Genomic DNA, 15,036 nt, shown 5'->3' on the forward strand with positions numbered 1-15,036 from the left:
GGGAACCTATGGCTTGGGAGCCACATGAGGCTCTTTGACCAAAAATATGTGCTGCAGCTGTCTCTCTTTAATAAAAAATTAAAACTGTCACTAAAATTCAGTTTCCTTTTGAAAATAAAATTAAAATAACCTTTTTATTGTATATTTTTACAGCAAAATGAATAAGAATAAAATGACATTTCAACCAATGCGCGTGTGCAGCGCTGTAGACTAACTTGAATCGCGACACCAATAAAGGACATGCCACTTACATTTCTATGGCAACCTTGCACCATAAAATTTAAACAATGTTCATGAGTGGTGAAAAGAAAGAAATTCTATAAATTGTCCTTTATTAATACATGGACTTGCTCAATATGTGATGATTCATATATATCCCTAATGGCTCTTTAAAAAAATGCATTTGCCGAAAAAATCCAAAATGGCTCTTTGCTGAAAAAAGGTTTCTGACCCCTGATCTAGATGTTTCATGATGTCCAAAAACAAGTCAAAAATGCAAATCAGTTTGATGTCAAAACCTTGACGTCCACTTCACATCCACACATTGATGCCCATTTGATCAATAATATGTTTTGTAGCTTCTTACTGCTAAAATGCAGTGAGTGTTAGTTAAAAAAGGAACTGAAAAGATATCAACTTATATTAGCAAGCAAACAACTCTGAAATTGTACTTTAATTGCTACTAGATTGAGTATCACTGGCAATACTTTCAGTTGACTTTTTAGCAAGATGCTCCTCATATATAGTGCATATCAGTGGTGTAGTCCTTGCTATACTCACTTATGCTCAGTATGCCTACTTTTTTCCACGAGCTGTTTGGGTATTACGACTTCTGAGGATCATACCCTCGGTATACTCACTTGTTTTGATGATTTAACATCCCTAATTTATTATTCGCGTCTCCTTTAACGGTATACCAAATGTTTTTTAACTCGCATCTTAATTGGTTGCAGTTGGTGCATTTTTGTTTAACTTGCGCCATTCCTCGCCCCCTGATGACCGCATCAACTGTGAGAACAATTCGTGAGTTTTTCGAAGATCACAACAAATCAGCTGAATGACGTCTCATTGAAACATTCAAGTAAAATTATAAAACAGCATGGGCGTCGCTTTAGCCCTCCTATATTTCCATTCATATATATATATATATATATATATATATATATATATATATATATATATATATATGCTCATATACATTTAAATACAATCTCCGGGTCTGCTGGGGTCACTATTACCTAAGCATAAATCATTGAATTGGGATTAAATTGAATAAATTTGTTTAAATATTTGTCCCTTTTAAATGAATAATTCACCCAAAAAAATAAAAATTGTCATCATTTACTCAGTCTTCACTTGTTCCAAACTGGTTTGTCTTTTTTATTCTGTTGAACACAAAAGAAGATATTTCGAAGAAAGCTGGAAACCTGTAACCATTGACTTTTTTGAAAGTCAATAGTTACAGGTAACTGATCTTTAGTATATATATATATATATATATATATATATATATACACCACCTTTTTTTAGGACTACACCACTGGTGCATATAGTGCCTGTAGTGCTTTTTTAGGTGCTGGTTGTTGTATCTCCTTGTGCTGTAGCAACAATTCTGCGATACCTATTACAAATGACATGTTTTTGCTTGGTGTCGGTGACTTTGAAACCAAGATATTCCCATATTACCAATGCTGTTTTTGATATTAATTTTTGATATGAATTAGTCTGTTAATGCTTCTGAAGCGGCAGATGCCATCATCCCACTCGTTCACAATTTACTGTTTGTTTGTTTGTTTTTTATTGTGGATGTTCCACTTAGATTGGTTGTGCAATTCTGATTGGGCAGAAAAAAAATGTAAGTGTCACACACAGACAGCAGTCACGCATTCGCTCTGTGTGGGGGGAAGTTAAATAATATATATGTCATGTCGCAGCCTCTTTTGATTAGCTAATCGCAATGTTTCAAATTGGATTCGATTTAAATTATCGCACAGCACATCACATAACAGTGCTGTAATCAATTTTTTTCCTGTGTTTTTGGACACCTATGTTAAGCTGTTTTTGGTGTCATTTTGACATCAGGGTAGTCAGTTGACCTTTTCGTTTTGGATTCAGGCATAGAAAATTCATATTAGTTTACAAGATTTGTGGGGCGACGCGGTGGCGCAGTAGGTAGTGCTGTCGCCTCACAGCAAGAAAGTCGCTGGTTCGAGCCTCGGCTGGGTGAGTTGGCATTTCTGTGTGGAGTTTGCATGTTCTCCCTGTGTTTGTGTGGGTTTCCTCCGAGTGCTCCAGTTTCCCCCACAAGTCCAAAGACATGCGGTATAGGTGAATTGGGTAAGCTAAAATTGTCCGTAGTGTATGTGTGTAAATGAGTGTGTATGGGTGTTTCCTAGTGATGGGTTATAGCTGAAAAGACATGCGCTGCGTAAAACATATGCTGGATAAGTTGGCGGTTCATTCCGCTGTGGCGACCCCAGATTAATAAAGGGATTAAGTGGAAAAGAAAATGAATGAATGAATATATGAATGAAGATGTGTATGTACAGTATTGGCCTATATGCAATTCCATATTGATGGATGCATATTTTTCATGTAGTATTAGATGGAGACAATCTTTTTAAAAAAATAAAGGTTCAGTGCAGTTCCAAACTGTATTATTCAGCATCCGTCTTAGCAAGCTCAGGGATTTAACAACAGCAAAAATCAATTCTCACTACTGACCACTCGATTAAACTTGTCTTTATGATGCATTCAGTCTCCACTACTAGTACACAAAGTAGTAGTCTAATGCCTAATACTTTTTTAAATGACCAGCGCTGTGTTAAATGAGCCTCATTTAAAGCCATTATGCACAAATTGAACTCCTGGTTGTTAGCAGAACACTACAGCACGAGAACAAAATGAACAACATGAGCTGAAAAATGTGAATGAAACAAAGCCTATTCCCCAGAGTTAGCCATTGAACAAGCTCAAACAGGCTTTTTTTTTTTTGGTCATTTAACTCATTAAGGCAGATTTTTCTGAGATTTATCAAAGCCCCGTAAAGCCATGGGCATATTGACAAATTTCAGAACGTTACTGTAAGATGAGGAAGAGGTTTGCCTTCTGCTGGCATTCATGATAAAAAAAGTAGTGATCATTTTCTCTGTTTATTTCTTCTTTAAGGCACTTCCTCTTCAAGACGCCGTCTGGGAGCACTCCTCTGTTCAGCAGCTCTTCTCCAGGTTATCCGTTAACTGGGGGTACCGTTTACTCTCCGCCACCTCGACTCTTACCCAGAAACACTTTCTCCAGGAGCTCCTTCAAGCTGAAGAAGCCCTCCAAATACTGCAGCTGGAAATGCGCCGCTGTGTCTGCAATCGCAGCCGCTGTGCTGCTGGCCGTTCTGCTCTCGTATGTCATAGGTATGTGTTCACAGCATTACAGTGCATGTGCAGATATTTGTGACTCTGGAGCCCCAAAATCAATATTATGTTGCATTTTTGACAATAGCCAAAGAAGTGTTGCATGGGTCAAAATTATAAATATTTATTTTATGCCTAAAATTGTTAGTAAATTAGGTAAAAATCATGTTCTGTGAAGATGTTTAGTAACTGTCCTACTGTAAATATATCAAAGTGTTATTTTTAACAAGCAATATACATTTCTAAGAAGGAAATTTGGACAATTTTAAATGCGATTTTGAGTTTTTGGACCCTCAGATTCCAGATTTTCAAATAGTTGTATATTAGCCTGATATTGTCATATCATAACTAACCATACATCAATATATTCAGTGTTCAGGAGATGTGAAAATCTCAATTTCCAAAAATTGACTCTTGTTACTGGTTTTGTTCTTCAGAGTTACATTTGTGGTTCTAGATTCATAGCTTTTTTTACAGCGGGAATGGTGGTTGCCATTATTGTTTGCCATGGATGATGCCATGGGTTCCTCTTCCAAAAAAGTAACTAATTGCCTTGGTTACTTTTTATAGAAAGTATTGCGTTATGTAATGAGTTACTTTTGCATTACTTTTCTTCCCCTGGCTAGGGTTTGATCTCTTTCAGAACTTGCAGGTGTTTTTTTTACCTTTTTTAATGGAGAAGCTCTGCATTTAATAGCCACCTATATACCACCTTCATTTTCCTTCAGAAAATGTAGGATAAAATTATATTTTGAGAACTTTCTGAACCCAGAGCTATACTTGCTACATGTACAAATAAATGAAAGCATCTGAAGTGATGTGTTTGCTACTTTTGAATGCTTTGTGCTATTAGTTAAGTAAATTCACTTGCAATAAAGCCTAAGAGTAGGCTACAAACATGAAATAATCAAAAACAGATGTTAAACCTTTAAAATGACGATAAAAACATCCCCAAATCAAAATAAATCTTTGAGCTTTATACATTGAATAAAACTGCTTCATGTAGCCTTAACAAATGTGTAAATAGTTTCCCAAAAGAGAAAGAATAGTACTATACTGTATTATAAAATGTTATCGCTTCTACAGTAGTTAGTGGCTGTATCTCCTCAACAATAAAAGCAATAACCATTTTTTAGTTTAGTCGTATTGATAGTTTTTCCTGGAGAACGTGAACTGATGTCAATCATTTGTTATTTAGCTGGAGCTAGGATGCGGGAGTAGTGCTTTGCATCCAGTTTTTTTTTTTTTTTTTATGTCATGTTTCCTGCAGTTGTCACGAGTTTTACTTACACATAACAACAATCCAAATTTTTCTTCAATGAGTTCAAAATAACAAGAATCCATTAAAAAAAAATGTAAGTCTCCGGCCTGCCTTTGTTTCTGTTTCTATCTGTAGTGATGACGGACAATTCGCGAATTAATTGTTTGTTTTAACCAGATCCTTTAAGTGAATCAGTCGAACCAGTTCATTAAATTGAACGGAGTTGTCATGAAACAGTTTGCGTCTTGAATAAGTACTTAATTACTTGCTTTTTAACATATCAAATACCCCCACTGACTCAAAATAACCCCATATCCTGAGTTATTCAGTTACTAGAACAGAACACTGACTAATCTGCTGTAAAAAAGAGACCTGATGATGATGATGATGAGTGTGAGCCGACTGTCTGTTCCCTCGCTGCACGCTCTCTCATTGAGTGTGTGATTCAACCTGACTAAGGTTATTTTTCTTCCACAATATATTTTTAAAAGCTAGATAAGCAAGGTAAAAAAGTAACTCAAATAATATGACTTATTTTTAAAAGTAATGTGTTACTTCACTCGTTACCTTAGAAAAGTAATATTATTACGTAACATGTGTTATTTATAACGTGTTACCCCCCAACAACGATTAGGAGTATTCTTTTTGTTAGTAGGTGTTTAAGTGAATGACATCAGTTGTCAAGAAAACAAGCAGCTTGTTCTGTACCAGATGCCTTTTTGGTATTTTGAGCTTTGCCGTTTGTTTCAATGAAATAAAGTTGCACCTTTGGTTTATTATAATTACAAATATATATATAATGATGTTTTATATAATGTTTCATAAATAAAAAAATATATAAATGAAAAAATTTTATTTGGAAAAATTAAGAGATCGCTTGAAAAAGTGTCTCTGGGCTTATGATTTATAGTTTTAGCAAAATGTGATATTTGTTGTATTCTGATGTTGTAAACAACTGATGACATTTCATCACAATTAAATTTTTTAGCATAAAATCTTTCGTCTTTTCAATTTTTTCATCATAAAATAACAACAAGAGACTAAATATTTTCAGACTTGCACTTTCTGTTTTACATTATAGTTTAAAATTCAATATTTGGTCATTTGTAATTCTAACCAGTTGTCATTATCTTAAAAAGAAGCTTTAAATTACAGTAATTTTATTTGAAATTTCAAGTGTTGCATGATCCTTCAGAAACCATGCCAATGTGTATATATACTGCTCAGCAATAATATTTTATTATTAATTGTTGCATAATATTTTTTGTTCAAAATGACCACATTTGCTTAAAATAGTTCAATAGTGTGTGTGTGTGTGTGCGTGTGTGTGTGTGTGTGTGTGTGTGTGTGTGTGTGTGTGTGTGTGTGTGTGCCTGGTTATGTGCATCCATGCATGTGTGAGTGAGTGATATAAATGTTTGAAATTTTTCCTCAATCAAATATTAATCTCTTTTTCAGCGAAATCTTTTGAGTGATATTATTGTATAGTCATCTTCAAAAATGAAAGAACGCCAGCTCTTGCTTGCTTAGTATCAAAAGATCATTTTAAATGACGCACACGTAATATAAATAACATTAATAAGCTCAGCGTTTGGAATTTTTAAACATCAATCTCAGCCTTTTGTGAATCTGCTTTACCTTCAAGCCTTGACGTCCTTGACAATACAAACATAAGGCGTTGAGAGAAACTCACTTGTTACTTCAACAGCAATTTATCATTAATCACGATGCAAACACTGATATTTAATTCACATTTTACAATTCAGTCACCCACAATTAGGTCTTGAACCGATTTCACGGATCCTCGGTGGATCATTTATTGCTGTCTAAACAATAAGTCAGCAACCACGGCATGATACATCAATTGATTTAATTAGACATTCCTTTAAATGTCACGAGCACAAGTTAGTGTAGTTAGCCGAGGGTTTACTAGCCAGTGCTCAGCGTCCTCTAGCACACCATGGCCTTTCAAAGCTCAAAGAATGACCCTGAAATGACTCACTCAGAAGAATGACATTTATCACCAAGAACGAAGCGCTTCAAAGCATCTTTGATGAACCATTGATGTGTGTTATTGTTGTGGTACAATTGCAGCAAAGCAAATACCCACGCAGAGGGGCGGAAGGAGCCTCAGCGTGTGGACGTTTACTTCAGACGGCAGCGCGCGATTCATCTGCTGTTTGATACGGCCTGTGATTCGGGTGTATTTGGGGAACGAGGGTTTTGGTCTTATCAAGGCACCTCTCTGCAGGGAGCGCTGCCGAGTTTCAAGTCTAAACTTGCTCTTTTTACTTTAAAAGGAGTTATTTTAGGTTAAGTTCTTGAGTAAGTGAGCAGCGAAAAGTTGAGTCTGATGCATCCTCAAGTGGATTTGGAGAGAGGGAATAAAAGACCAGGCAGTGGAGCTTATCTACCATTCTGGAGAAACTGAGAGTGATTTTTCATTTTTTTTAAATAGAGTTTTTCCCATGATAAAAAATAACATGCAGTTTACATAGAGGTTGTGACAAAACGTTAATTGCTTGAGTCTAATAAAACAGCTTAATTCATTGTAATAAATTATTTTCTTCCCAGCTTGTAAACGCATTAATCTGCTAACTGTCAGTTTGCTGATGAGAACATGGGTAATATGTAGGCCCACACGGAATCTGCGCACATGGAACTCCACAGATTTTCTGCAGATTTTCCACAGAATTCCGCAGATTTTTAGCCCATCATTAAATCTGTTTATTTACTTGAGTAAATGTGTGTAAATCTATATTTATTCAGTTTTTTAATTAATTACAGTAATATTATTGACTAATATGAAAATGTTCCTCTGATTTATGAACAACGCAGTTTGTACAGTAATATTTTCTGTCGTTTAGTAGAGATATTAAATGAGAGACTTGCTTTGTTTACCAAATAAAGTGAATCTAATTGGATTTGCATTTTAAAGATTTGCATTTAGTTATAAAGATATTACTTTTTATTTAATATATTAAGGTTTTAGTTATGATACTCCCAAAATAATTCAGCAGAAATCCACAGATATTTACCAAAATTCTCAGCAGAAATAGCAAAAAACATCCGCAGATTCTGTCTGGCCTTAGTAATATGTAGCACATCCTCGTTTAAAACAACCAGACAGATTGAATTACTTGAAGTTAAAAAAACAAAAATCTTAAAGTCAGAGCTATTTCTTATTAAAAAAGACTCATGAAAATAATTGTTCCCTTCTCAAGCATCAGAAGTAGCAGTGTTACAATCAAAATGTTGCATAATGAGAGCAGATTGTATGAGCCATAAGTTTACTGCTAAAAATGCAGCAAAACATTCAGATTTGAACACATGTAAGATTTAAATACTCCTGTTGACCTTCCTTCCTCCATGTTTTTTTTTTATGTAACCTTTATTTAAAACTTATCTAATTCATCAGGTGGCTCAGACGAGTAGAACACTGGCAAACAATCCTATTTATAATTTAAAATATATTTTTCAATTCTCAAATTTGCATATGAATGTCTATTTCCTTGTATAAACAGCTTAATAATTATCATATTATTTGAACTATGATGGTTGATGGGCTCCCATGTTACAGTTAGTGCTGCAGTGGAGAGATTAGTGCTGCTGTGAGTTTGTATTTAATAGTTGTTTCATCAACTTTTCCTAAATACATGAAAGTAAATGACTGTTTAAATGGGAGAAGAATAGAGTAAACGCTTTAGTGACCTAAATCTTGTGTAGCTAATGTGAATAAAAAGAACATTGTTTAATTATTTAAAAATACACCAGAAACCAGCCTATACTGATCACACCAGTGTGATCATACACACCAAAGGGTTAGTGATTTATTTAACCTGACAACTGATATGGTAAATTAAAAAAGAAAAGTCAGATATGTAAATTATTATGCTTTGATGTCACAACTGTGAACTAAATTGATACATTATTAAACATAGTGGAGATGCACTAAAATGGAAATTCAGGGCAGCAATCAGTACAAAATTTACTTATTTTAAACTACTTTTTTGTTTAAATGGTTGTTTTATTATAAGACTACTTCATTTATGAAATGCAATATTATAATTAATATAATATACATTATTAATTTTAATATAAATATATAAAATGGTAATACTTTTATTGAAATGATCACAACAAATTACAGCAAACTTCTCCATCAAAAACATGTTTGCACTGGCTTACTTTTACATGTAGGATACAAATATATATTATTAGTTTTTAAAATATATATTAGTAGTAGTAATATTAAAAATAGTATTGATTAATAATAATATTATTAGTAGTTTTAGTTTTATTTGATTTAAGCATGATAAGCATTCATAAGCATGCTGCAAGCTCCATTACACACAAGTTAAACTGGGAGCAACGTTTGCAAGAGCTGCATATATCTTCAGTTTGTATTTTCAGCCTTTCTTTTTTCAGACATAAACAGATTTAGCAAATTTTGTTATCACCTAAAACTTTTTGGCATATACCAATAATGTGGTTTACTTGCATTTCTGGGTTTTTGATTTTCCTGTAAACTGTATTACTTGCTCTCACAGTGTTTGTAGCCCTTTCAAATTCTCCTAAAAGACAACCCTACATTTTGCATAACCTATGGGTGAGTTAAATTAACAGCACATTTAACTTGTTAGCTGAATGATCCCTTCAACTATTAATTTTGCAGCTCTGTTAGACAGAGAACACATTGTGATGTATTTTCACCACTGTGAGTTGTACTTGAACAGTAAAGAAAAGTGGCATTGAAGGCGAGAGAGAGACCGATAAGAGTCGGATCTTTTCCAACAACACAGTCGACAGTAAATGTCACCAAGCATCTTGAGTCTCCGCCAGCCTTCGCGAGAGTTGCACCTTTACAAAGCAGTGAAAAAAAATACACAGCCGTCTGTCTTTTCTGCTCGAGTAATCCGCACATTTACAAGTTTAACGTCTCATTTGTTTTTCTCTGTTTATTTTGCAGTGTTCTTGGCTTCTGCTTTATTTTTAGGTTCTGTGCATATTAGAGAGCCAATTCTTGCCTGAATGCTTGTCAGAAATTTGTATACACACATAATTTATGCTCAGGGTAGTTCTGATGTGAGTATATTTTTAAATGAGTGTGTATTTGTGTGTGTGTGTATCTTGTGTGCAGTGGCCTGCAAAGTGTTCTGTAAACTATTCCAAAACCTCAGGGATTGTTTGCCAGTACAATGGGACTCTTAATGCATATGTGTGGCTGCTCCACTGAGCTGTAACCACCAAGTGAGCAACGCTGCTCATCTTGTAAAGTTTGTGCCACACTTTATATACTGTAACACTCTGCAAATGAACACACACTAACTCAAACTCAAATTTTGAGCACTTCTGGAACATGCTGTTCAGCCAATGCATAATCCTTGATTCATATTTGACACATTACTGTAACAACTCAAAACTCTTTTGTTATAATATTATAAACATTTGAAAACAAGAATCTAATTCATTATATGCATTTAAATATTGGAAAAATGCACAAAAGCACACACATCACTCTAAATGGGTGCTCAGCCAAACAGCAAAAAGTGGAAAAAGCTCCAAAAAAACACCAGTTTATTCAATTGAAAAGCTAACACAAAACGTGTAACATTTCAAGCACATCGGCTCTTTATCAGACAGTATTCATCACTGCATGTTGCTCTTTTTATACGCTTTCAGATCACATGATCTCATACATTTTCTCACAACTAAAAATTGAAAAATACACATTAGTAAGTTACACAACTTACATATTTAAAACAAAAATACAAAAACAAATCCTAATATTATCACAAATAAAGAAAAACATAACATAATATGACAAAAGCCCCTTTCACACATACAGACCTTTCATGTGTGAACAGACCCTTTTTGAAAATACAGGTAAATTCGTTCCAGCAATTTTTCTGGAAAGAGAAGTTGTAACATTACCGGTAATTTGCCGGAATGCTGCTTTGTGTGAACACAGAAGGAAAATCGCCTGCACACACGCATATTATGTACATCTCGACATGCGAAAGTGTTCCTCCATATGTTTTCATCCAAGTTGTTCACAATACTTATCCATTCACAGAATTTGTAATGTAGTCAAATGTGTGAACATTTAGCTGGGGTTCACGCTTCTGCTTTTGGATGTGTCTGGGACAAATCAGCTGCACGGCCACTTCTGTTTACAAATACAAGCACGGCCATTTATAGGTAATTTCTGGTTAATGACTTCAGAATTTACCAGTATTTTGGAATAGATGTGTGAATGAAATTTTCCGGAAATATTCCAGAATGTTCTTGCCTGTGTGAACAACACTTTTTTAGATTTATCAGTAAAGTCATTCTGGATATTTTCCAGATATTTATCGTATCACTGTGTGATATCAAGGCCTACTCGTCTTACCAACACAACATAAATCACACAGTCAGAGCAACATATAGATTACATTAGCTCTCTTGCACGAAATTTTGCCACAAATAAAAAAAAATTCCTGTATGGGGATGTGTAAAAGATGACATTTTGTATGTGAAATTGCACTGTTGACAATTCCCATATTTAAAATTCCCATTTTACTTAAAAAAATGTGGGACGGTTTTCAGATCAGCTCTTACAAGCATACTATAGATATTGGATGTTCTTTTTGTCTACTTAAAATTCATTTAAATATTAAAATATGAGCGCTGTCACCTCACAGCAAGAAGTTCGCTGGTTCAAGCCTCAGCTGGGTCAGTTGGTATTTTTGTGTGGAGTTTGCTATGGAATCAGTCTAGGGTCATATACTTACAAAATGAAAGAAAGATTTGCAAACAATAAAATAAATTATTGCGCAAATAAATAAATAAATAAATAAATGCAAAACTCCAAAAATTTCAAGGCGAAAATACATTTTTGAGAAATAAAAACTAATTTTGCTAACAAAAATAAAGAACTAAAATGGGAACATGTAGTTTTGAGAAATAAAAATGAAATTTGCAATAAAAAAAGAATTGCAAAAAATTCAAATCAATCAGTGCAAAAACTACATTTTTGCAATAAAATATTTGCAATAAAAAACTATATATTTGGATAACATTTTTTATAGCATTGCCTTTACAAAACCCATCCAGTCAACACAATGCTTATTTTAATTAGCTTTTTAGTCAACCGTGAGTTTGTGATGCTGTTTACACTTTGCACTTTAGGTTTCTGCTCGTTTTACTTTGTGGCACTGATTTGACAAGGGGGCGGAGTCAAGGGAACTTTGGCGTTTAAGACAGGCTCGGACCTGCCTCCAATTTAGCAATGTCATTTGCTTGCCTCCTTTAGAAATGGTTATAACATCCTTATGTGATGATGCCATTTATTATTAGTAGTAGTAATGTTTAAAATGGTTGTGCTGCTTAATATTTTTGTGAAATTTATTTATTCATTCATTCATTCATTTTGGCTTAGTCCTTTTATTTATCAGAGGTCGCCACAGCAGAATGAACCGCCAACTTATCCAGCATACGTTTTACGCAGCAGATGCCCTTCCAGCTGCAAGCCATCACCAGGAAACACTCTCATTCACACACGTACACTACGGACAATTTAGCTTTCCCAATTCACCTATATCGCATGTCTTTGACTTGTGGGGGAAACTGGAGCACCCGGACGAAATCCACACGAACACAATGAGAACATGTAAACTCCACACAGAAATGCTAACTGGCCCAGCCGAGACTCAAACCAGCGACCTTCTTTTTGTGAGGCGACAGCACTACCCACTGCGCCTCCGCACCGCCCCTTTTCAAAGTATTTTCCTTTTTAATTTTTTAAATATTTTATAGCTATGGGAATCAAATAAGAGACAACTTTTTTTGGATTTATATTTACGTGTTTGAGTAAAATGTAATTTTCATTTCATTCTGTAAACTGCTGATGGCATTTCTTCCAAATTGAAAACAAAATATATATTTTTTTGAGACAACATCAGTGTTTTTACTTTAGAAGAGTTAAGGAATCAATATTTGTGTTAATATTTCAATATAAAACATTAAAACATGACCAATTGTCATTTTCTGAAAAAACAAATGTACTAACTCTATTTGAAATTTGGAGTCAGACCTTTATAGCATCAAATATTAGCATTTTACTCAGACACATACCTAAAATATCCAAAGAAACTGACCAATTTCAAGTGGCCTCTTCATATTTCCAAAGCTCTACAGTACATTGACCCATCAGTTATTCTCTTCATATTTGCCTGTGCCACTGATATTCACCAGCATTGCATTATTAATAGAAGTAACATGCATTTTTGAGAGTAAAATCCAGCCTCAGAATTTCGAGTGTGCCCCCATTAAATTCCAACATTCTGGTGCTTTGTCCACTTCTCACCTGTGGCATCATTACAGTGTCAGGCTGGTGTTTGTCTTGTCATTCTTCTGTCATCAGCAGCATCCCTTGCCTGAGATCTGGATGCGGTTGCTAGGAGACAGATGTTGCGGTCCTGATGAGGGAGGTGGGGGTTTTTTTACGCAGGGGGCAGCGGCTGCTTCTGCCTGCCATAAGGCCACTGTGACTAATCTGGACTAATTGGTGAAAGATGGCGAAAGAAGCAGATGAAAGAAGGAGAGATAAATGATGGATGTCTAAAGGCTAAGTGAAGTATTCTGCCCCCCGCCGCCTCCTGGCACACGTAGATGCCATTCTGTGCATACGAACATCGGTCGTAATGAAGAGTTAAGTGAGAGCCGCTGTCTGGATGACCCGAGTCTCTGGGAAACACACAGAGGAATTGACCGATTGATTAGAGATGCTTTCAAATCCCCTCAAGTGCCTTGGAATGAACAGTTTTATTCAGTGTGTGACGTATATTCAACTGAAACATGAAGAGGGTCATTTTGAGTTGCTGCTTTTTCATATAGCCAGAGTAGATAGTATAATAGTAACGTAGACTAACCATGTTCCGTACACTTTTCGATATTCAGCGCACTCAAATGACCTCTGACGTCATTGAATGCCAGATACGCATGTTTGTGTGTTCATTCTCTGGGTGAATACCTATTGTACAATCCAAATTTTGATTGATGACTGTTGGACCAGTAGTTTTTGAGAAAAAGAAGGGTAAAGTACCGGCTAAGCATGTGTATGGAGGATGATAGGTATTAATGATGTTCTGTACATTAAATAAAATAGTGTTCCGTACAGGGTGCATAACTTCAATTCACCAGCAAAAATGGACATTGTTAAAACTAACATCAGAATGTATTATTATTTTATTACAGCATGACAATTTCAAATATTAATACATTAAATTCATGCAAATTGACGCTAACTTAACTGACCTTTTATGATATGAACATCATCACTAGTGGTGTAAAGTAACAAATTACAAATGCTCAAACTACTGTAATTAAGTAGTTTTTTTTGTCCGGAATTGTAAGTTACTGAGTAGTTTTAAAAAAATGTGTGTTTTACTTTCCCTTGAGTACATTTTTACTGCAGTATCGGTACTTTTACTCCACTACTTTCCTTCAACCTGCAGTCACTACTTTATTTTTTCTTGTCTATGGGGGTTAGAAAATTCAGTCCTGTGATTTGTCTAATCGAATCAAACCTATAAGGTTTAGATGCATGTTACTGATGAAAAAAAGAGGGATGTTTACTGTATGAAGACCGAAATGGCCTTAAACACCCAGCAGGCACAAGACGTCAACATGACATCAGATTGAAGTTGTACCCCAACGTTGTAGGGATGTTGCATTTTGTCTACAAAATGACAATCGGTTGGACGTTAAAACTCAATGTCAGGCCAACGTCATTGTCCAACCTCCAACCTAAAATCAACAAAATATCAATGTGTAATGATGTTACAGCTTGATGTTGTATGGATGTTACCACTATGACGTCTTTCAGATATTGGATTTTGGTTAATGTCAGTTAATGTCAGTTTTTGACATCAGTATGTCAGTAATTCAAGATGTTGTATTTTGGTCATTTTCTAACAACCTAAAATCAACAAAATATCAATATCATTTAAGGTTGTTATTGGTCATCAAAATAACATTGTCCTTAGATGCTGGCTAGACGTTGAATTTTGGTCACCTGACATCACAACCTAAATTAAACCTAACATTAACGTCTTATGATGTTGCGTGTCTGCTGGGCCGTAACTAAATACACTACAGAATATTAGGTTTACACACATCCACAAACAACATGTAAATGCATCTGCTTTTTACAGTGTAATACTCACTACTCACTACTCTTGAGCGCTTTTGAAAGGTCAACTTATTACTTAAATTTTGAGTAATATTTACAACACATACTTTTACTCTACTCGCACTACATTTTTAGGCAAGTAATGCTACTTTTACTTACGTATGATTTTTCGGTACTCTTTCCACCACTGA

General features: G+C 34.9%; 1 protein-coding gene across 1 annotated transcript in view; it reads left to right on the plus strand.

Moving 5' to 3' along the window:
* Positions 1-15,036, plus strand: part of tenm2b (teneurin transmembrane protein 2b) — a 218,739-nt gene that overhangs the window by 81,591 nt on the left and 122,112 nt on the right. Inside the window, exon 5 of the mRNA XM_056446894.1 lies at positions 3,169-3,407. Coding sequence (XP_056302869.1) covers positions 3,169-3,407 — 239 coding nt within the window. The remainder of the gene's footprint in view (positions 1-3,168; positions 3,408-15,036) is intronic.

The sequence above is a fragment of the Danio aesculapii genome, chromosome 21 (assembly GCF_903798145.1).
Source record: "Danio aesculapii chromosome 21, fDanAes4.1, whole genome shotgun sequence".
Taxonomy (NCBI): domain Eukaryota; kingdom Metazoa; phylum Chordata; class Actinopteri; order Cypriniformes; family Danionidae; genus Danio; species Danio aesculapii.